Below are 22,218 nucleotides of genomic sequence, written 5' to 3' on the forward strand. Positions count from 1 at the left end.
AAGGCTTTTATGGTCACAACATTTACATGCTTCTGGATTTTCCTGTGATCTGATGATATCCTCCCTACTTCAGACTACTTTGTTAATTTGGACTTTAAAAGCTTTCAGTGCACACCAATAATAACTAGACATGTTTGTAATAGCTGAAAAGAGGACCAGCACCAGTGAACTTCCACATGCTGTCACATTGCCATAAATGATCCATTATAAATATTGTCATGATGCTAACAAGTCTCAGACATAAACATCCTTGCCATTTACGACAGAGAAAATTAAAATGTCACAATTTCTTAACTTACCACGTCTTTTCCACAGACACTTTTTCTATGTCTAGGAAAAAACTACAGTCAGCTGAATCCTTTTTTAAGGCTGCTGAATGAAGGATATATACATGAGAAGTATTATTGCTTCATCACTTATAGAGTTTTTTAGCTAAATGTACAAAATGGATCTTTACATATATGCATGCAAAACTCTTAGGCTGAAAAACATATCTTGTTCAGCTGAGAAAGAGATATTTACAGTTGGATTACAGAAGAATATGCTTACTCTTGCTTTCAGTGATGATTCCTTTTTATGTTTTGTTTTAGTTTTTGTGAGAAAAAAGGCTTCTACAGAATAAATGTTCATTTCTTGAATCTCAGTCCCTCACATGGTGGGCGCTTCCTCTTGGAAATGAAATTATTCTTGTTCCAGAAACAACTACTGTACAAGAAAATGCATACAGAAGACAGGAAGCGTGTGTGTGTTTTATCTTCTCTGAGTAGGGCCACCTAAGTGAATGAGAGGCAGAATACAATATAAACTTGTACTTTGTGTCAGACGCCAACCCATGCTGAGATTTTAACTCCAGCTTCCTGAGCATGAATAAACTGATTGCTCCATAATAAAGCTATTCTGGTATTAGGATATTTTTCTGTTTTATGGCCAACTGTCTTAAAAATACAATTCTCCTTTTAGGTGAACAGAAGTAGCAGTAGTAGAAAATAAAAATCCTTATCCATATTTTTATAAGGGGAAAATTCTTGGCAATAACAACCAAGAACTTTAGTTTTAATTTCAACTTTGAACCATGATTTGTTTAAAAATAGGAAGAAAAAACTGCACCAAACTGTATTATGTAGAAAATAAGCTCAAAAGAAAATTAATGTTATATGGACATAAAAACTTCTTAATGTCTGCACCACACACACAATCTAATCTGATTACTGCAACTACTTCATTAGTCATTTTGAAAAACTGTAGAATGCTTCAACCTACACATGCCTATTTATCCTCTCGTGCAATCGACACTGTGAAATCACTCTACAAACCCAATCGCCAGTTGGATAACATTTTTTACCTCCTGAAGGCTAAGGCTCTATCACATCACTGTGGAAAACAACCTCTCCTGGCATAGTCACAGATCAGCAATTTTCACTTCTCATGAAGATCCAAATAAAAAAAATTTACAGTGAGGTAAAAGCGTAGTGAAGAACTATTATTGTTACCATTCAATACATTTTAGCTGCACTAAGTACTTGCTGCCTCTCCCCCCACTACCTCACGCTCTCTTCTAAATCTTTGTAATGCTTTTTTTCATTACATTGATCACATTTGGGTCTGTCATATACCCTTATTTTTGGGGCAGTAAAAGTTATTCCACTGTGGCACACTCTTAGTTTTCAAAATGTAATAATAATCAGAGATTACAATCGGAAAAGTTTTTAAAAATTATCCTATATAATTTCTTCACAGTTTATTTTTCTTTGAATTTTGTTTAACAAATTTTGTCCTGAAGCTAAAATATTTCAATTTTAAATATTCACTTTAAAATCGAATATGCAATATCTACTTAATTTTTGTTTTTCATACACACACTAACTTCTTTGTCTGAAAAGGGAAAATAACTATTATTTTGTTTACAGAATAGTAACATATACCTCAGCTCTTTCATCTCTGTTTAACAAATTTATTTATGTGCTGTCATTCCTATTAGCATATTAATTTGATAGCATTTAAAGTTATATCTGCACTACTTTTTATAAAATATTAGATACTGAATTATAACAAAGAGATGTGAAAGAAAACTCATGCCTTCTGAAAGAAACTGCTCTTTAAAAAATACATAACTGCCTTTTAGCTGACTTTGGAAAAAAGCTTCTATACATCTTCAACTAATAGAAGCTATAAAAAAACCTTTGTAATATTGGAACCAGTTGAGAAACCACAAGTATTCAAATGCAGGAAATCATGATTTTATAACATTTTAATGTGATCTACTCTTGGGAAACAAAGTTAACCAAGCCCTATTTCTGTACAGGAAATATTCCACTGTACAGTTGTAATACATTGTGGTGAGGGGTACAGCTGCAAATTTTTCACCTGTAATGCCCCACTGGTATTGTGGCTTACTGAATTGCATCAAGATTGCCTTCCTGTCCGGAAAGCCCTCTAAGTACAAACAAGACTCTAAGCCCAGGTTTTATTTTCCCTTGGTATCAGAATATGGTAATTTAAGAGCCCTGAGAAATGCTTTTTAACCTTTTAGAAGAAATATGTAGCATTCTTTTATTAGGAACTATGTTCTTTGCTTTTCTAAAACAACATGTGACCAACTTATCTTATCAATTCATCAAGCTAGCAGGTTCAGAATGAATGCAGGTGTGTAATCTGTCACAGATACTGACTTTTTCTCATTAAGGAAAAATTACTCTAAACACACTAACAGCTTTTGTTAAGAAAGCACAGAATAGTGGTATGCTCTAAGTGAGGAGATTTCTGTAGATTTTTTTTAAGCAAGAGAATGTACGCACTCTTAAGTGTCAAACCCATTTTTTTCTAACAGATGTCATTCATTGACACTGAATCTATGTGAATCACTCACTTTTCCCATTGCAAAAGCGACAGCATTTCACTTATTTTATTAGGGTCTTGGTTATTTTTATAATATAATGGAACAGGTTTTCCAAAACAAATTAATATAGATAGAAACTCTTAGACTTGGGACTTATCTACTTATGGCAATATTCTCCATTCTCTTCTGATATAGGAAGAATATTCCACATTTTATTTAAGGCATCTCATTTTCTTGGTTTCAATATCTACGAACAACATAAGAACTACACTGTTGAAATGCGGTCACTTTTGGAATTGAGGGTAGCCGCCACCGTGTACTGCATAATTTTTGGTATATAGGATATTTTAACCACATATTCTCACCAAAGTAAAGCCTGACTCCTACAATAAGTGTTGCAAGATCAGTGTATAGCTAGAAGAACTTTGGCTTGCACAGCTTCATAAATCAGAGTTACAAAATCTGAAAAGTACAGAACGCAACGAGAGTGTAAATCTGTCATTAAGATAATCTGATGGTTTCGTCAGTCTTTTGGCACCCAGCAGAATTTTCACTAGTTCACTAACCCCAAAGGGTAAATTTCAGGGTGATGCACAGGCAAATTATGGACAACTTCCATTAACATTCCCAACAAGTTACGCTTAACTCCCTGCAGACTGCACAGAAACTGCAGTCCAAAGGATACAGTCTCATCTTGATGCAGTGAACACTAAGATCACACAGCAAAATAATTAAGATTATACACACAAAATACAGTAACAAAATAGTAAAGTCTGAGATAATCCTTCTCTCAGGCTAGGAAGTTGACAAACAGTGTGTAAAGCTGGAATTCCTTAACGAGAGTAGGCTCTGTTTCAACATCTGCTTAAGACTCCCTGTGTAACACTGCAACTTCTTTAGCCCCTACTTCCTTCCTGGAAAGAAAATGAAGACAATATCTATCTTATCATTCATAGTCAGAGTCTYAACATTCAAAACCAGACGTGCAAAACTATGCCCACCATCACAGGCCTTACTCACATGCCGATCATCTGAAGTGCAATTGGCTCAGGCTAAAAACAACTCTTCAGCCCTCTAAAATAGAAGAGTTGTTTATATAAATTACCTGCATTCATTTTACATGTCTGCAAACACTGGATTTATTGGCAGGAAAGTAATTCAATACATTAGGATAAAAGGCGTTTGTTAAAGTACTAGCTTATGATCAAATATGCTCAATAATTATACTGTGTTGTTTCATTTCAAAATTGTTTCAAATCTTCACATAGCAGAAAGATCATAAAATCCACATATACAATACAATAATTTTGAATAACTTCAAATGACAGAATTAGTAAGAAATATAAKTTTTAAAAAGTAGATTCCTAGACAAAAAACAAAGTTGCCTTCTGGCCAATTCATAGCAATTAGACAAATTATTTTACCACACATTTTAAAAGTCTGATTATTTGAAAGCAATAAACTGTGTAACTGCAGACTCAAAAATATGCAAACCATCAGGTTTATTGATAAGCATGGTTGAACTTTACAACTTGCTTAGCTAATAACATCATGAACTTAAATCACTAACCTGTCATACGCAAATTATCAGGATTTCCAAAATATTTGTTGCTTTGGAAATATAAGAAATGAACCAAACATGAACAAAATTTGTGGTTTCCCAAAAAGCTCTTTTCCCAGACTCTCAAATGCCCAGCTGAACGTTGGAGMCCAACAGGGAACGAAAAGCAAAAAGGAAGCAGAGTCAGCCAAAAATGAGGTATTCTCTGTTAAAAGAAAAAATGAATGCCTTTGACATTGATCATAATTCTTTTCCTGTTGACTGTCATGTCAAATATTTCCTGGGGTAATGACTTACAGTAGGTCTAATGCCAATCATTCTTAGGCTTATGCTTCCTTCAGCCACTGTTTAAACAGCCACAAGGTGTAAGAAAATGACTGTTTATTGGCTGACAGTGTTGAAAACATCAGACTCAAAACTGTAGTTTACAAACGCTTTATTTAAACAGTGTAATCGTGTAATGCAATGCAACAGAGAATTTTTTTGAATCCTCATCTTTTGAAGTTGTAAATATTTTATGTTCTCTTAAAGGAGATCTCACCATCTCACCAAATACTATGAGGCAATTTTGCTGGAGTGGGATTATTTGCCTAGTCTTTTCCTTATTAAATCTCAGTTAAGCCCTTGAAAGCTCAGAACTATACTCACTTCCCTAATTTTCTCTGGTAAACCTTGAGATCTGGTTAATTTAATCACCACTTTTCTAAACCAGGAAAAAGTGCTCTATTTACCAGAAGGCTATATAAAGAAGAAAAAAGGAGACCTTAACACACATTCATCTTTTCATCAGCTCTTACAATGCTGACTACACTTGCATGCAACAGAAATCCTGGCAGGTACACAAGGGAAACATCCTCAAACATAAAAACCTGTCAGTGTTATGGCCCAGCAGATATTTTATTCTAACTTCATATGCAGAAATGAACAAATGCCATAGATTATCTTCCTTTTGTCTTGTATGCTTTAACAGCTTGTATCTCTCAGCGGATAACAACCCAAGAGAAAGAATATTAAGTCTGTGCTGGTGATGCAGCTTAAATAAATCACAGAGCGCAGAATCTGGAGTATTACAACATTATATAATCACTTTGATTGGACAAATCTGTTTTTCTCCACCATTTAAATCCATGGCCATATGTATAAACACCATAGTAACAACTCATAGCTTTTTGTTTGAAGTATAGGGCAATGCCAGTGATATCCCTCTTTGGAGAGATAACTATGCAATGAAATGGGMACACTGAGCACCTCTGTAAAAACTTCACTAGTTCTAGCAGGTCTCTACCTGTACAGGAAGTCGCCTGTCTGTCTCGCTCACCTGCTTGCCCCCCAAAAGCAGAAAACTTCCTTCATGGCATACAAAATGATCCCCCAATCTTTGCTTCCCCCACTTCCAACCTCAAGCTGCCAAACTTGCTCCTGGTAAAGATAAGTGATATAAAAATACAGCCCTGATGAAATAAGGAAAGTAAACTCTTCTTAGAGTATTGTGCATCAAGAACTCCTCTTCATCCTTCTGAGTGAATATAGGCTAATATGAGGCAAAGGCAAAAACAAATCCGAGATTCTCAAGACTGCAGGAAAACACAGGAAGACTTTGGGTAACTAGAAGTATAGCAGAAGTATAGTTTTAATCTCCTCAGAGCAAGTATTTGCCAGTATTTTCTTCAGGCTTAAATGTAGCTATGCCTAAATGTACCTTAGTCCAGTATTTGAACAATTTGAATGCCACTATCAAACCAATAAAGCAAAAAAATGTATTTATTGTAACTCCCTCCTTCAAACCGTAAAAATCATAAAGAGGTGAAAAACGCTTATCCCTCTTCAACTCTTACTTCACTTCTCTCAGTTCAACAGATTCAAGAAACTGTACAAGCATGGTTATATACAGCCTTACAAGACAGCTCCGAAACACACATTACCATCCCTAATTACAATGTGAAATATATTCTTCTTTCTGTACTGGCATAGTGGCATTACCTGCACGACCATAACTATTGCCCGGAACTGGGAATGGTCGTGCTTACTCCTTGCTTGCCAGAAAAATGCTACATCTCCAAGGCAACCAGAAGAAACAGGGCTGAGAAAGTAGTGTTTCCATGAACACTTTAAAACGTATTCTGAAGCACAGAGATTGCCACAAAGCAAAGTTCTCAATGGGCAACCTGATTTTATGGACAGATTCATCAGAAAGAGACTCACCACCAGCAGCAAATTCTAACTGTAACTGCTAAGATGCAAGAGTATCGATGAGCAAATGAAAGATCTGCTGCCCTATAACCATGAGCTGGTTGCTTTACAGAACAGACTTGACAGTTAAACTGGGAAACTGAGGCATACCTTAATTAAGTCTTCATGTGTGAATACTTATGGAGCCAAATCTAGAAACATCTGCACAATTCCAGTGTCTTCTTTCTACAGAAATTGCCTGTACAAGAGAGTGTGCCCTAAATGTTAAAGCAACTGTTTTGGAGCAATAACAGCAGGCTTCATCTCCCTAATTTTGTGTCCATATTTTTTAAAGTACATAAAAAAAAACATTTAAAAGACACACATCCCTGTATCTTCAGCCCTGTGACCTTCCCTCACCATTGATCTACTAGACTGATTTAAAAGTTTCATTTGTWGTAACTGAAACATCTCACAGAATATCCCTTTTGATGTACCAGTACCACTCTCCAACATTTTAAAGCAATGGCATTTCTCCTTCTCTCTCCTGCTCTTGCTTAATATCTTTTCAATTCATTCTGTGAAAATTTTATGAGTTTGGGCTTTTCCCTGCTTCTGAGCTGTGATTCCAACACTGTTCTTCCCTTTGTCCTCGCTGATTTGGGCAGTAATGAATTACCTTAGCCTGAAGAGACATGAGATGGAATTAGCACTGGGATTAATTTCACTCTTATGAAATGTGTGTTGTCCTAAGTGAAATGATCAGTAGGGTGGAATACATTTTTTCTTCTCCATGTATTTTAAAAATAATCTTCTCAGTAGTCAAGATCAAAAAGGTATGCCTTTACCAACATTTGAGTCTCCTGTTGCCTGAAAAGTCTCTTCTGTACATCCCCATTACACAAGGAGTGCTTTAGCAGTGGCTTTGAGCCAGTATTTATCATGCTACTTGTACAAGATAGAGCCTATTTGCTGTTTATTCTCATGAGAACATAAATTTATTGCTCTTGCGTATACTCCGTCCTCCCACAGTTGTTTTTACTAAGATATTTAGCTGTATCTAGACCTTCACAAACACCAGTCAATAAATTCTCACAGTTTAGATAACAGGCAACCATTAGTAGTATTGAAACAGAAGGTGATACAAAAGTTAAGAGTTATATAGATGTAAGAGTTTAATAGTTTTGATCAAAGAACTAGAAAGATGTTTAGAGAAAAGCAGTATCCTGCTTACACAGCACACTTCTTTCTTGATGTGGAATCTGATATTAGCTCTTTTCAGGTAGCCATGTAAAGCTGCACCCCCGAAAAATTATGGACAATGACAAATTGATTTTTACTTCACTTTATTCCAATTCATATTCTTGAAATATGTAATTTTTAAAATATCTTACTTTGATATTTCAGATGTTAAGATGCCTGTTTTGAAAATGCAATGAAATATTTATATTGAAAGTGTTGTAAAGTTGTAAATAGCTATACTGCATTGTTGACAGACATGAGTTAGCACTAATAAGGCCAGACCTTGGCATAAGTCATCAACAGCATTAAATTTACAGTAGGCTAAAGCATACATACAAAAAAAATATGGATGTTGGAGTAAAAGGACAACTAACCATTGTAACTAACTGAAAAATAAGAGGTGTTTTATTAGCTGGGTGAAGGTAATGTGAACTAAGTGCATCAGATAGCTCAAAACCAGATGAAGACAAATGCTAATAGACTAGCTAAGTACCAGCTGCAAGATGGTCCATGACACAGGCTTGAGTTGTGATTGCGACAGCATAAATGAGGATATTGGGGGAAGAAAGAAATAGAACATTAAAAAAAGACAGACAATGGTCATGCCCCTGTCCCATGCAGAATTCTTTGTGTGCATTCACACAAATACATATAATTTAAGGAATTCACAATAACTTTATTTTTCATTTTTATTTTCAGGATTTTAGCATTGAACCCTAATGAGAATTTACAGTTATACTGGATAGCAGTTCCACTAATCAGGTTGTGAGAAATTTATGTAGTTTTTCTAGAATACTTGCTCCCACATAAAGATAAAACAGATCTTAAAGTATCCTGCATCCTGAAGATGTAGATCATATCAAGTCATGCACAGAAACTACCTTAGTTGTAGTGGTCTTGCAATAGCGTTGACTTTCACCTCCCTTCCAGGAGGACTGAAGAGTCTGAGTGGACATGTTACAACTCTCTGCAACCATCATTAAACTAGCAGGACAGCCTTTAGTCTTACTGATGTAAGGCTGATGATTTTAGTGGCTCAGCTGTGCTGAGTAAAAGAAAATATTTCAGGTACAAAGCCAAATGTGTTGGTAAAAAAAAAAAAAAAAAAAAAACAAAAACAAAAAAAAAAAACCCAAAAAAACAAACAAAAACCCCTCACAAACTTAATAAATAACTGTTAGTAAACAAAGCAATGGTTTACCTTCACTGAGAGTATTTTTCCAGCTAGCAAGTGTTTTTAGTGTGTTAAATGTAATTATAAAACAAGACTTTGCAAAGATATGGAACGTTAGCATTGAAATGGCTGTCCAGCTTTTGAATCAACAAACCTTATTTGCCCATCCAAGCTTTCTAAACTCTAGACTGCAGTGTGATTATATCCAACAGTCACATACTGCTACTATAAGATTATTAAGTAGTTCATAAGATGAAGAGAGAGAAACAAAGTTCGTATGGAAAGATGATGTACACTGATACCAATGCTGCTGGATGCAAGAGGACAGGATGAGGGATTGAATTTGTATTTTAAAATGCCATCGTGGGTACTTTTTTCATTAATAAAAGACTTGCAAATACATATGTTGTATTAATTACTTAAGTACTTAAGTACTTAATTACTTAATTACTATTCTAAACTTTAAAACTGTCACAAGAAGATAGATTCAAAAAAAAAAAGATCTGGGCAGTGATGCAGGCATACAGTAAGAAGAAATGTAACAAAGGTACCCTAAACCAAATGTGTTTTTGTTTCTCTCACATTTACAAAAGTCATTTTGGAAGAGACAAATTTCCCCTAAAAATGATGCATGACATCTCTTTATATTAATTTAGATATCTCTTTATTTATTTATTTATTAATAGTAACCACCCACTGATATTTTTAGTTGTAATGATTTGTAAGCTAGTGATCTACAAAACTAGCATGGTTCTTGGATTTAAATAATGTTTTTTTCTGGCATATATCATATCTTCAACCTGAAATCATGGCAATTTTCTTACCAATACATTTTGATATTTAATTTGTAGGATGCTTAAAGAGTTTCTTCTGTTCTCAATGCAGACTACAAAGAAAAATTTTTGGAATTGTGTGGATAAATTAGGACTCACCCTGTCAAAGAACCACCAATATAAGAGAGAGATTAAATTACATCTGTGCCTCAGATCTTCTGCTCAGCAGGTCAAAAAGGGCTAGACATGGTGCCAGATAGCAGTTTTAGTACCTCAGTATAAGAAATACCTTATGTCACTGAACAGGAACTCCTTAACAAATTAAGAAGAGCTATCATGGAAGTCTAAAGGTGTTTCATCAAATACTAGTTATCTGAAACAATGGCAAATCACATAGAGCCACATAAGGCTTGTGGCATGTGAAAAAGGGACAATGCGGGATTACCAATTAAATAGAAAGGGGTTGTAATGCCAAGGGATCAGGAAGGAGAACACACCCAAATCTTTTCAATCTCCCCAAAGAAATACACTCTTGACAAGGTTTCTTGTGAATGTAACTGGGATTCTCTTTCACTTCTTTCAAACAAAACTTCATCAGACTTTTATTTGAAATCACTAAAGAAAATGCAATATGCAACAGCATGGTAGAAACATCAGTTCTTCGTTTTCTCTCCACAAACAAAAGCAATGATATTAGTATTGTAAMGAAAATAAAATACTAGAAACTTGACCAGTGAAACTGGTCACCCTTGCAACAACAGAAGTAAAAAATACAAGAAGATAAGCTCCTGGGACAATTTGGAAATAGCAGTAAAGTTTTACAGAAATAATAAGGTTCATATCAGCTCTTACAATCTGAAGCTGTTAGCTTATTCTTTGGCCACAGTAGATGATATGCAACTCTAATAACTAGCAAAATTCTCTTTATGGTGAAGCTTTTTCAAGTTCCAAGAATTTGAAGAATAGTTATAGAAACAAAAAGACTTCTAACATCTACTCATGATTAAAACGATATGCCAAAAGGAGTTTAACAAAGATAGAAAGCTAGATGAAATGTCACAGCAATTTACTTGCGAATGAAAGAACACAAAACTGGCCAAAGTTTAAATCTGTTAAACACAAGACAAATTACAGAAGTGCACCTTTGCCTTGATTTATGTGAAGTAAAGGATTAAGGGAGACTAGTAACACAGCTGGTGACATTATGGATCCTCCTAACATTTGAAGATATACATGATCTTTGGAAAGTTTTTAAAATATATTTTTAATATACTTTGATATCATTATCGTCTTTAAATTTAGCTCCTTTTTCAAAAAAGCTGAAGTCTTTGGCTTACAGATGTTCCTCTACTGTTTCATGTCAAGAAGTAAATTAAAATAAAAGTGTTSCTTTGTTTTTTTGCTCTTTCATTTTTAATTTCCCTCTTAGAAATGGCATTCTGTATTTCTATACTCAATAAATACACGGCACATTAAGAGACAGATGTATATCCATACTGGGAAAAAGTAGTGTCTGATCAAAGGCCTTCTGATATTAAAGTCAGTTTCAAAAGTTTGAGATAAGTATTTGGTAAGTGTACTTTAGCTAAAGCATTTGAAAATTGACTGTTCCATTCAAATATCTATGTTGGATTAATCAAAAAATGCATACTGACTGTGATTTAAATATCTGCTTATCTACATTGTGCAGAGCTGCTCTGTGTACGTGCATTGCCATTTTTGGAATGTGATAAATCACCACTTATAGCCAGGCAACAGCTACTGTCATAATTATCAGCTACCAAAATATGGATCCTTATGCAAGCATTTGTGCGCTCCATGTGCACAACACCAGAGTTTCTGCATAGACATGTTAGCCAAGAACACAGATATGACCTTATGCTCTAAGTTGGCTGATATCTTTACTCTATTCCCTTGTAACGGAAAGCTCAAGCTATTAAACAAAGACTTCCAAAGAATTCATCACAAAATTGACAGATTTTAAAGCTTACAAGAAGAGAGTCTGCCATAGTAAAAATCACCAGAGRGGGAAATTGTACAGGTATGCTTGACTACCAAGCCAAAGCAAGACTGATGGAAATGCTTCCCCCTAATAAATGTGCAAGTTTAAATGCAACTCTGAATACTTACTTGAAGATCTGTAAAAGTTTACTGGACCTGAGAACTGGCAGCTGAGCACTTCCTAATTTCTGTCTTACCATACCAAGCAGTCCCAGGASAAATGAAAGAGGATTGTAAATACCCTCTTTTCTCTATACTGTAGTATGGAAGTACAAAGAAGCAGAACATTCATGCTAGTAGAAAAAGCCCAGTGGCATATGCAGTAGAGTTCGTGCTGATGTCCACCTAAAGAAGAACCTATGCCCACTGCACAGGGACATACTATTATAAAAGCACATACATTATGCTCATGGTATCTGTTATCTATAATTGGAGCTTAATGTGCTTCCAGCAAAAAATTGGTGTGCCCTGCTCTAAAAATACTCTCCTGAAAGTAGGAAAATTGCTGGTTTTCATAGAAACCTAATAGGATCATCAAGAAAGTATACAATTACACAATTTTCAGACCTCAGGCCAAAAGGAGTTAATTTTTTTCAATTTTATTTTAATTTTTATATAACTGAAAGGAGCTGACATTTAGTTGTCTAGAGGACAAAGAACTTGGCAAGACATTTGCATGATCTCACTAACAGTATGTGCATTGTAATAACATTATACCATTTATCTGAGGAAGATAATCCTACCTATCCATAACAAAAAGCATATTGCTGTATAATTCAATTTTTAAAAGCAATTAAAAATATATAGCTATAATGAAACATAATTCAATATTTCTGAACAAGTAGGGAGAATTGGGAGATATTTTATTTAATTCCTTTAACTTGTAACACTATTCAACAAGCTGATTCAAATGAATAAAAAAAGATTCAATCTGCAACACAAAAAGAAAAACAAGACTAAAAAACTTAAAATTGAACAAAAATTGAAATAGTTTTGCAAGGAACAAGTGAATTTATAAATACGAATCATATTAGATAGGAGAGGGTATAACTATGTAATTGAGTATTTTGGAGAGCCAAAAGTTTGAAAGTTAAAGATCAATGCAGTCATTAGGTACAGGTCTATTTTTGAGGCACATAACCACAAAGCTGCTGAACTCAGTTCTCCTTTGAAGGACAGTTCCACRCTCTCTAATAGTCAAACTGGACTGCCTTCTTCCCAAAGCAAAAAAATGAGAGATGCCCAAGAGCAATGTGCCCCCGTAGGAAAGGCAGTCAATGGCATCCTGGGCTGTATTAGGCAGAGCTTTGCCAGCATGTTGAGGAAAATGATCCTACCCCTTTACTCAGCACTGCTGAGGTCCATTTGGAAGTGCTGGGTCCAGAGCTGGCCTCCCCAGTGCCAGAGAGACACAGACATACTGGCATGAGTCGTGACTAAGGGACTGCAGCATTTCTCATATGAGGAGAGGCTGCGGGAGCTGGGATTGTTCCAGCTGAGGAAGATAAAACTCGGGGATCTGATCCATGTGTATAAATACCTGACGGGAGTGTGTCAAAGGACAGGGCTCAGACTCTTTTCAGTGGTGCCCAGTGAGAGGACAAGAGGCAGCGGGTACAAACAGAAAAACAGGAATTTCCATCTAAACATAAGAAAGCGCTTCTTTACTGTCASGGTGACKGAGCCACTGSCACAGGTTGTCCAGGGAGGTTGTGGAGTCTCCATTCTTGGAGATATTCAAACCYCGGCTGGACAAGGCYGAGAGCAACCTGCCCTAGGTGACCCTGCTTAAGCAGGGGGGTTGGACCAGATGATCTCCAGAGAGATCCCTTTCAACCCCAATTGTTTTGTGATTCTGTGAAAATAGGTCCTCTGTGCACTGTGGATCTTAACAGAAGCAGCCTTGCTATCTACCATCACAGACGCAGAAGACGATGGTAAGCTTGGAGTTTTAGTTCATGAATTCCAGTGAATCTTGGGAATTTCGGACCAAATCCTTCTTTACATGTTTCAGGTTCAAATTAAACGAGGTCTTTAAATAAAGACTGATCAGTGACATGAACCAAGAATAAAAACTGTGTATGCTTGCAAACCAGGACTGATAGAGTTAGCTATAGCTTATTAAGTCACGGAAAAAAAATACAGGTAAGTGGTTAAGATGTTTGCATAAGAAGTTTTAAACTAAAGATGTGTTCAGGCTGCAGAATTTATATCCTATTGTTTTTATAGAGCTCCTGACATTTGTTTTGTGCTCATTTTTAATAACCACAACTTCTAAAACATTCATTTCATAACATTTTAATACTTTCTTTTGTTAATGAAGGTAAAAAAACTTTCATTACCCACCTGAAGAACATCTCCTAGGTCAGCAGTGCTAATATCCGGGTCTTCAGTGGTATTAAAAGGAACAGGGTTAATTCTTACTAGAGTGAGCACTCTGGGTTCTGGATATCTCCATAGCATCATTCCTGGGCTATCCTCAGTTTCATTGTAAAACACAACTTCATAGGCACCAGGCAGTTTTTGTGCTTCTGTCAAACGAAAGAAAGCTATAATCTGTTATATAATTTCTAAAAAGAAACATGCTGGTTTATGAGACTAAAGTAGTTAAAAATAAACCCCTCAGGATCAAAAGGAGAGAAAATAAAAAAGCAATTTCCCTGACTTTTAAAAGATTACAGCCTAATGGAAAGAAATCAAAAAGTATTTTTTTCATTTTAGCAGATGTCTTTTCAATTTCTTTTCCCAAAAAAGTAAAGACTAGGCAACTAATGCTTAATAGGTTATTAATCTATTTATGTTATAATTAACAAGAAAGTAATAATATTCTTCTTACCTGCATCTTGTATATACTGGAACAGGCCTGTTCTCAGATCATCTGAGGTATGCTCAGTTTTTGAGGCCTGATTCCTTGCTCCAGAAGAACAAGTGGGATATGTATGTTCAGACATGAATGATTCTGCACTGCTGTTTTTAGTGAGGTACCCCTGCAGAAGCTCCTGGAGAAGAACTAAACAGTTCAAATGCTCCTGACCCCAGAAAACCTGGTGGGGGGGAGGGAGGGGAAGAGATAAAACAATTACCTACAAATACTTAAACATTTTTGAAGAAGAAAAAAGAACAAAATAATAAGAACTATATATTGCTTTTTGCCTGCTCTACTCACACCTAACTTGTGTGCCAATATCCTTAATGTGAAAAAAAAGGAATGAGAATAACAAAAAACCTTTACAAAATCATTTGGTAAATTTGTTCTTTTCATCATTCTAAGGAAAACATTAATAAACCAGTTAGAGTTGTTACAGGTGTTGCCTGGAAGAGCATAGAACTAAAAAATGATATGCAGAAAACATAGAGCTGAACACAGTATATAATGCTATGGCCAGTCAAAAGTTTTGCAGTTTAAGATATGACAAAAGTTCTTAGAGATATAAAGTCTAAATTGCTCAAAGAGCACAGTGCTCCAAAACTGCAATTTTGGACTGCATTAACACCTGAATAAGCAACACCGCAAGAAGGATGACTAGAAAGATATACTGAAGATCATCTCAAGTCACAAATACTGAGTATACACAGAATATGAATTGGATGTACTATAAGTTCTGAGAGYGCAACTTGAAGTTTCAAACAGAAATAAAAAAAAATCTAAGGTAAACTGGCATTCAAAATCTAGAAGATTCATACACTTTATAGCAAAAGAAAAGGCAAGTTGACAGTCTTCCTCCCCCCTGCTTTGACAAGCAGTGCTGCTTTTCTCAAACTAAACTCATGTTTGAAAGAATCCCACGAAGGAGGACAAACCACAACAGCAGTGACGCTGGCTGTCCTGCCACTATCTCTCAACTACTTTTGTTTCTCAGGTAGGAAGGTATGTGGTACAATACCCCAGCACCTTCCACTAATCTGAACTCTGGGCACTCCAGCTCATCCTGTGGTCAGACCGGTACAATAACAAGTTCTCCCCACRGCCCTCCATTTAGTCCTTCACTTTTCATGGGCAGAAGTGGGCCCAGAARTAACAGGAAAAACTAAGAAGCAACTTTAATCATTAATTAAAGAATTAACAAACATGATTTAGAATCAGTGCAGGATGAAATCTAAATCACCAGATGSTCTCTTAAAAGTTCATGGTAGAGTAGGAGTGAACAAGCCCTGTCTGCACATAAAGAGTAAACTATCGAAGAGTAAACTACAGAGGGTCCTGAGCTAAGGGGAGCCTTAGGCTGTTTGGAAATGGGAGACTATAGCAGAAGAACATAGGTAGCCCACGTCAAGAGCTGCAAGGCACAATAAGCAGCATTTGCTGTTTGCCCTACCAAGGAGGCTTACAGGTACGGTAGCAGGATTTATGCATGGCTCAGCCATGATAAAGTAAATAGCTTGCGGCTGCCCAGGTAATTGCCTTAATTCAGCACGTCCAGAGTTCCCAGAGTAACTCTGGGCTCAGGCTCCCACAGCTGGTCTCGCACCACCTCTTGGAAGTGCAGCCTCAGGACAACGCCAGAGGCCTCCAGCCCKGACTCATGCCGCAGAGGGGAATTCTTTTTTCTCCCCACTTTTATTTGTTTTATCATCAGGCAGTTGGAGGTCTAGAGCAGGGAACTCCTGCTAGATGCGTTTACAGATGAGGCAGTACTCTTATGTCAGCTCTCTAGGCTCTACTGTAATACAAATTAATAGTGGTAGAAGATGAGGTCATATCTGGAGTTGACAAAATCATTAGCTGTAAATAAATTTATTTGAAACAGAACTGCTAATACTTCTGTTAGCATTCTCAAAGCTATTCTTCCTGGTCAGATACTTGAATCATATAATTTATTTCTGGTCTTTGTCTAAATGACAATTTTTGGGGAAAAATTTAACTAAAAATTTAATTATAATAATATCCAGATGTGGCCAGCCAAATACCTATAGATAATAAATGAGAAAGAAACAGAGAAGCAAACTGACATTATTTACTCATTAAAATATATATTTTTTATACATATTATTCAACTAGTACTGTTCCAAATGCTGTGGTTTGAAGAACTTCTTCTGATGTCAGTTCTGGGAAAAAGTTTAACTACATGACTAATGTCAAAATTTCCTTTTTAGAATTTATATGCTTGGTTTATTTATTTATTTTAAAACATTTAGTGTGTATAGATACTACAATAAAAATAATTAAAACAAGCTACATATCTTAAAGCCCACTTAAGTCCCACAAAATCTATTTTTCATTTCAGGAACTCCCATGCTTCTTGGACTGGTTTCAAGTTATGGGCACTTACAGTAAGGAGAGGATAGCATGGAAAACTGAGTATTAATTGTTACAAACAATAGTTAATAAGTAGTCCCCTGGGAAATCAGTGTAAATTTAAAAAGAAAGGATATATATTTCTTAAAACTACGCTTAGGCATTACATATACGTAGCTCATGGACAGAGACACAGACACACACATCGGATCAGGGCCCTAACTATTACATGCTGGCAATCCGATCCAGTACTTTTAGGGGAACACACACATATAGCTACAATACGTGGCCTAAGCAGCATCTAAAAAAAAAAAAAAAAAAAAAAAAAAAAAAAAAAAAAAAAAAAAAAAAAAAAAAATAAACAATTTTCAATTTTTCAATCAACAGTTCTGTATAAAATAATAGATAATTCTATTAAAAATTAAAAAAAGAGCTTAATGAACTGTTTTAGGCTGCAAAGCTTCACAGTCTCCCATGCAGTTTTTTAGAAAAAAACCTCAGTCATCCAAAGCCAATCCAGTTCAGTATCAGCACCGTAAGCACCTCATACAGACCTGCAGCAGCCCTCCTCTCAAATCAAGGTACATTTTTGGAATAGATTGCTCCAGGCCAGGATCACCGCTGTGCTTACACCACTTGGCTTCCACATTAACAGAGCAGTAGAAAGGGCCAAGTAGAGATCTACTTCTTTCTTTGAGACTTGTTTTAAGTAGGAAATCTTCTATGTCAAGGACAAAAGAAGATCCATGAATCCCTAAAAAGAGAGAGAGAGACAGTTTATCCTTGCAGTATTTTTTTTCTCCTAATAATTATGTGCCTGCTTGCTGAATTCACTTTAGCAGGAGACTGTAAATCCATACCAGTAAGCAATCGTAGTACACAAGCAGTCCCATGGACTTGCAAGGAACTACCTGGGTGGACAACCACTCTCCAGGAAGAGGGCTACAATGAGACCCCGAGACTTCTGTTTCTTTTTCAGTTCACTCTTCCAGCATGACTGAGTATCCTGTACGCAGTGTTCCAGTTGTGGAGCAGGTACGGTTTGTGCACATTCCTTCCAAAGAACTATTTGCCAAAACATTATGACTTTTACATGTGTGAGTATTTTAAGGTTTATGAGAAGAGACATTTTTCATTAAACTATGAAATTTTTTCAAAAGAGTATATTAAGAGTAAGAACAGCTGCTTCACTTGATTATATTTTAAACTGATAGGAAATAGCTATTTTGAACAATTCTCTCTGCTATTGTTCAGGTTACTTACTATGAAGTATTGCTTTGCTAGACTTTGGAGTGCTTAGGAGGAGAAAAAGGGAAATATTTGAATTCAAGTAATTCAGAACAATTACTATAACTCAAAATACATAACGTGTTTACGAAAAAATCAGTTTAATCTAAACTTTTCACATCATAACCATTTGCAGTTTACATAGTTTTATAAAACATAAAAAGATAATGGCAGGTTAGATTTATGATCAGACTTACGTATTCTCGATAAAGACAAACATTTTTACCTAACAAACACCTTTGAGAAATGTCATATCTCTTGTGAATTTAAGTTACTGCAAATCACAATTTAAGAAAACAAATCACACTTAGTATCTCCTTATTCTTTGTGTATTAATTTAAAAAATACTACATCTGAGCCTGGGTTAACTTTTTTTCTCTTCTGCTGTCCATATTTGGAATCCACATTCTGAATATTGAATGTCACCATACCAACTTTATAATGCCCATGGCGTATTTTTCTAATGAAATTGGATATTTACAAAAGACCGAAGATTAAAAAACACCTCAGGCTTACATACAGATGTTCCAAGGTATTGCTCCATTTTGATTTTTCATACCTCTGCTGGTAGAAATACCCCACTAAAATAGAACTCTGTTTTGAATACATTGCAGTAAAACTTCTGCTATGAATCTCTTTTAGAAGCGAGAAAAAAATCTGCCTGCATTCTGGGAATTATGATTATTTCTTAACACTAGGAAATATTTTATACAATGTAAGGAAATATATGGGAACTTTTTTTTTTTTTTTTGAAATACCCATCATCCACTAGGAAGTTGGCCCAACTTATAATGTTGCTATTATATATATATATGTTGCTATTGGATTGTATTTAACTTTAGTAGGAATCACAAACAGGAAGAACTCTTCCCTTGAGCAGTTTAGAGTTTAGTAAGGATGATTAAGTCCTCAAGTGAATCTTTGTCCCATGCCAATCAACAGGACTGTTGCCATAACTGTGAACGGGGTTTTAGCTCTGGGTTGTTTCAGCTGCCTGCTGAATCTCTGGGGCTGGTCTCATTTGTAACCGTCTTTTATGTAACAAGTAGAGTCAGAAACTGTTCAGCATTTTCTTGACACTAAATTCCAGTGATAATCAAGAAAATAAACATCAACGCCATGACAATGTCTCCTTTTGTTTGAGGATCAAACTTGATTCTGTAAAACTGTGGAATGAATCAGCATTACACACAGTCTTAACCAAGAAAAAGAGGTGCTTTTATGGGAAGAGTATACCCTGCTGTTCTCAGTTTGGCTATTTTAAGGGAAACTACAATATTCGAACATTTGAATTTTTTACAGTCTTTATTGAAACTGATTTTAAACACTGATTTAAAAATTTTTGGTAACTACTGTACAATTCTGCCATATACAGAAATGGTCTATAGTTTTATTGGAATATATACCAAGCTACAGAAATAACAAAAGGGAAAAAAAAGGAGAGCAGAATGCAAGTGGTTTTATTTACTCATTTTTCATTGGGATTAGATGTTGAAGAATTATGAGGATACTGTTTTGCAGCCTTTTTCTCTTGTCATCTCATCTCCACAAATACAAAGAAAACACAATATCCAATGGCTTAAAAACAGAACTGAACATTCAGCACATAATCCCATTGGTTCTAAATCAGCAGTGCCTTTTTCAAACACCATATAAATAATGAGAAATGAAGACAAAGTAGAGGAAAGAAAGAAGTGTGAGCAAATTTTAAACCTGTAAATTAAATGTTACAAAACACCTCCATGGATTAGGTCCTACAAATACCAGGTAAAGCACAGGGACCCAACGACAGTTTTATTTGCTTCTCACTGGGACACAGATTCTACTCCCTACAGGCAAGAATGACACCCTCCTCCTTCTCAGTAGTTGTATCTACACACTTTCTTGGGGATGAAGTGAATCTTAATATGTAAACTAACAAGCAGTTAATGAAAAAAATTGTAAAGAATATTCAGAGAAGCTTGCACAAAGTGAAATCTTGAGGGAGCTAGGAGAAAAGTACTTAAAAACACAGGTAAGGATTGACAAGCAGGTACAAACCCTAAAAAAGCAGTAGTAAACAAAGAGATCTCTGGGCTTAAGGGAACTTTTTTTCAGGAGAAGGTATCAATACCATGGAGATCCTAAGAGAATGATGTTAGGAAAGAAATAAGCTCAGATCCTAAGGATAGGGAGTGACGAAACATCAGTATACACTAAAAGAGCTTATTTTAGAATTGCTAAATGCCACACTAAAATTCAAAGTATAAGCTCTGCTAGTGAAGTTGCTTTCCTATGACTAAAGCAGTCATCTTGGAAAGGTAAAGATGTAAACTAATTCTCCTCTGCTTTTTTTTTCTCCCCACACTATTTTCAGTCATTTCTTCCATGCATCTCTCACAAACATCTATTGTAGAATTCTGACTTCACTTTAAACAGATTAAATCAAAGTCTCCATTCAAAGTGAACTTGGGATGGCACCACGAAGAAGCAATACATCTTCATAAACGATTGTTGTGATATGTAGAAGTTAACTTGTTCTGTTTGGATTATTGCTCATGAACACCAACACACTTTTCAGTATGAGCAATAATTTACTTCTAGGAACAAACAGTTTCATGACTTTTAAAATACTCCTCCAAGAGACTAATAAATATGAACCACTTGCTTTGGACATTGTTTAAAAAATGCTGCCAACCCAGCCGTTGTCAGGCTGCACCCAGACCCACAACTGCACTCCAGCATGCTGCCACGCTAGCTGAGCAAAATACAGTTCAAATCAGGCTTCTGTATGTCACCGCAAGGATTACCTTATGATGACATATGCTTTAAAGGAATATCCAGGCATTTTTATGCTAATCAGGAAATAACGTAGGGGTGTATGAAAAACTGCTAGCACTTGTTCAGTAGTATCAAGAAATTAACTTGCATAGAAATTAAAGAGGGAGACCATTATAAGAGAACACTTAATAGAAGAAAATTTCCTAACAGACATTAGCTTTGATGTTGTATCATCCTTAATTTTTTTATCATTACTGACTTGATTTATRCTAACATAACCTTTATGAAGACATCTCACAGAATCTGAGCAGCTCGATGCAAGGATGTGAGGGTTTACCAACAACAGGCGGCTCCACGACAGTTAAAACTGCTCTGTGTGCACGTGTGAGTGTATTTGTGTGTGCACACAGAAAACAAAAGAGCTGGCCCATTTTAATAAATGCAGCAAGTAAAATAAACTAAAAACCAATCCTTGCTTTAAATAACAATCACTGTGTGTTTAAGCAAAACAGGTGTTAAGAGAGGTGTTAAGAGGTGTTTTTTTATTCTTCCTGTTTCACAAAGGGAGAGACAATATTTTGGCCGGGAGCATGGACTTTTTGTTTTCAAAAACATTTAAAAATATTGATATTTGAATCCGCTCCAAATGAAGGAAGTGGAAATGCTGCAGAGTATTTCTTCCCTCCTCTTACGCCCTGTGGACTCCTGCAGGCGCTTTGCTCTTCCTCAGGTAGGCGCAAACCCTGTTTGTTTGACTGCACCGTCACCTAATGCAACGCGGCACACCTTCAGCGGCACGTTTCTGTATAGGACCATTTTTTTTTTTTTTTWAAAAAAGGAAAGCTCAGGAGCACGACGGCGTCCCACAGCGCCTGTGGCTCTGCCCGGGCAGGACGCACCAGGGCAGCGGCCAGCGGGCCGTGCCGGGCCGGGGACGGCTGCGCGCCACGACGAGCAGCCAGGCTCGCCCGCGGGCCCTTCGCGGCGGCACGGCCAAGCGATGAGCCGGCTGCCGGGCGTCAGCCAGCCAGCGGTTTCCCCGATTCACTTCCACTTTAACACCGCACGTTACAAAGGTGGTAATCTGTGATATTGACCCTTGAGCGTTCGTGCTTCCTATTTGCACCTTTRACATCTATTTTACAGTTGCCAAAGAAACTAAGACAGCTTTGAGTACCT

The 22,218-nt window shown here is 36.2% G+C and overlaps 1 protein-coding gene across 7 annotated transcripts in view; it reads right to left on the bottom strand.

Moving 5' to 3' along the window:
• The window catches only part of VPS13B (vacuolar protein sorting 13 homolog B), a 464,422-nt gene that overhangs the window by 69,308 nt on the left and 372,896 nt on the right, over positions 1-22,218 (bottom strand). For all 7 annotated transcript variants that reach the window (XM_085301417.1, XM_085301642.1, XM_085301811.1 and 4 more), the window contains 3 exons: positions 17,547-17,746; positions 14,593-14,800; positions 14,103-14,287 (listed from right to left, as the gene is read on the bottom strand). In XM_085301417.1, coding sequence (XP_085157543.1) covers positions 14,103-14,287; positions 14,593-14,800; positions 17,547-17,746 — 593 coding nt within the window. The remainder of the gene's footprint in view (positions 1-14,102; positions 14,288-14,592; positions 14,801-17,546; positions 17,747-22,218) is intronic.

This window comes from Rhea americana, unplaced genomic scaffold, assembly GCF_003343005.1.
Source record: "Rhea americana isolate MKP2758 unplaced genomic scaffold, rheAme1 scaffold_0, whole genome shotgun sequence".
Taxonomy (NCBI): Eukaryota; Metazoa; Chordata; class Aves; order Rheiformes; family Rheidae; genus Rhea; species Rhea americana.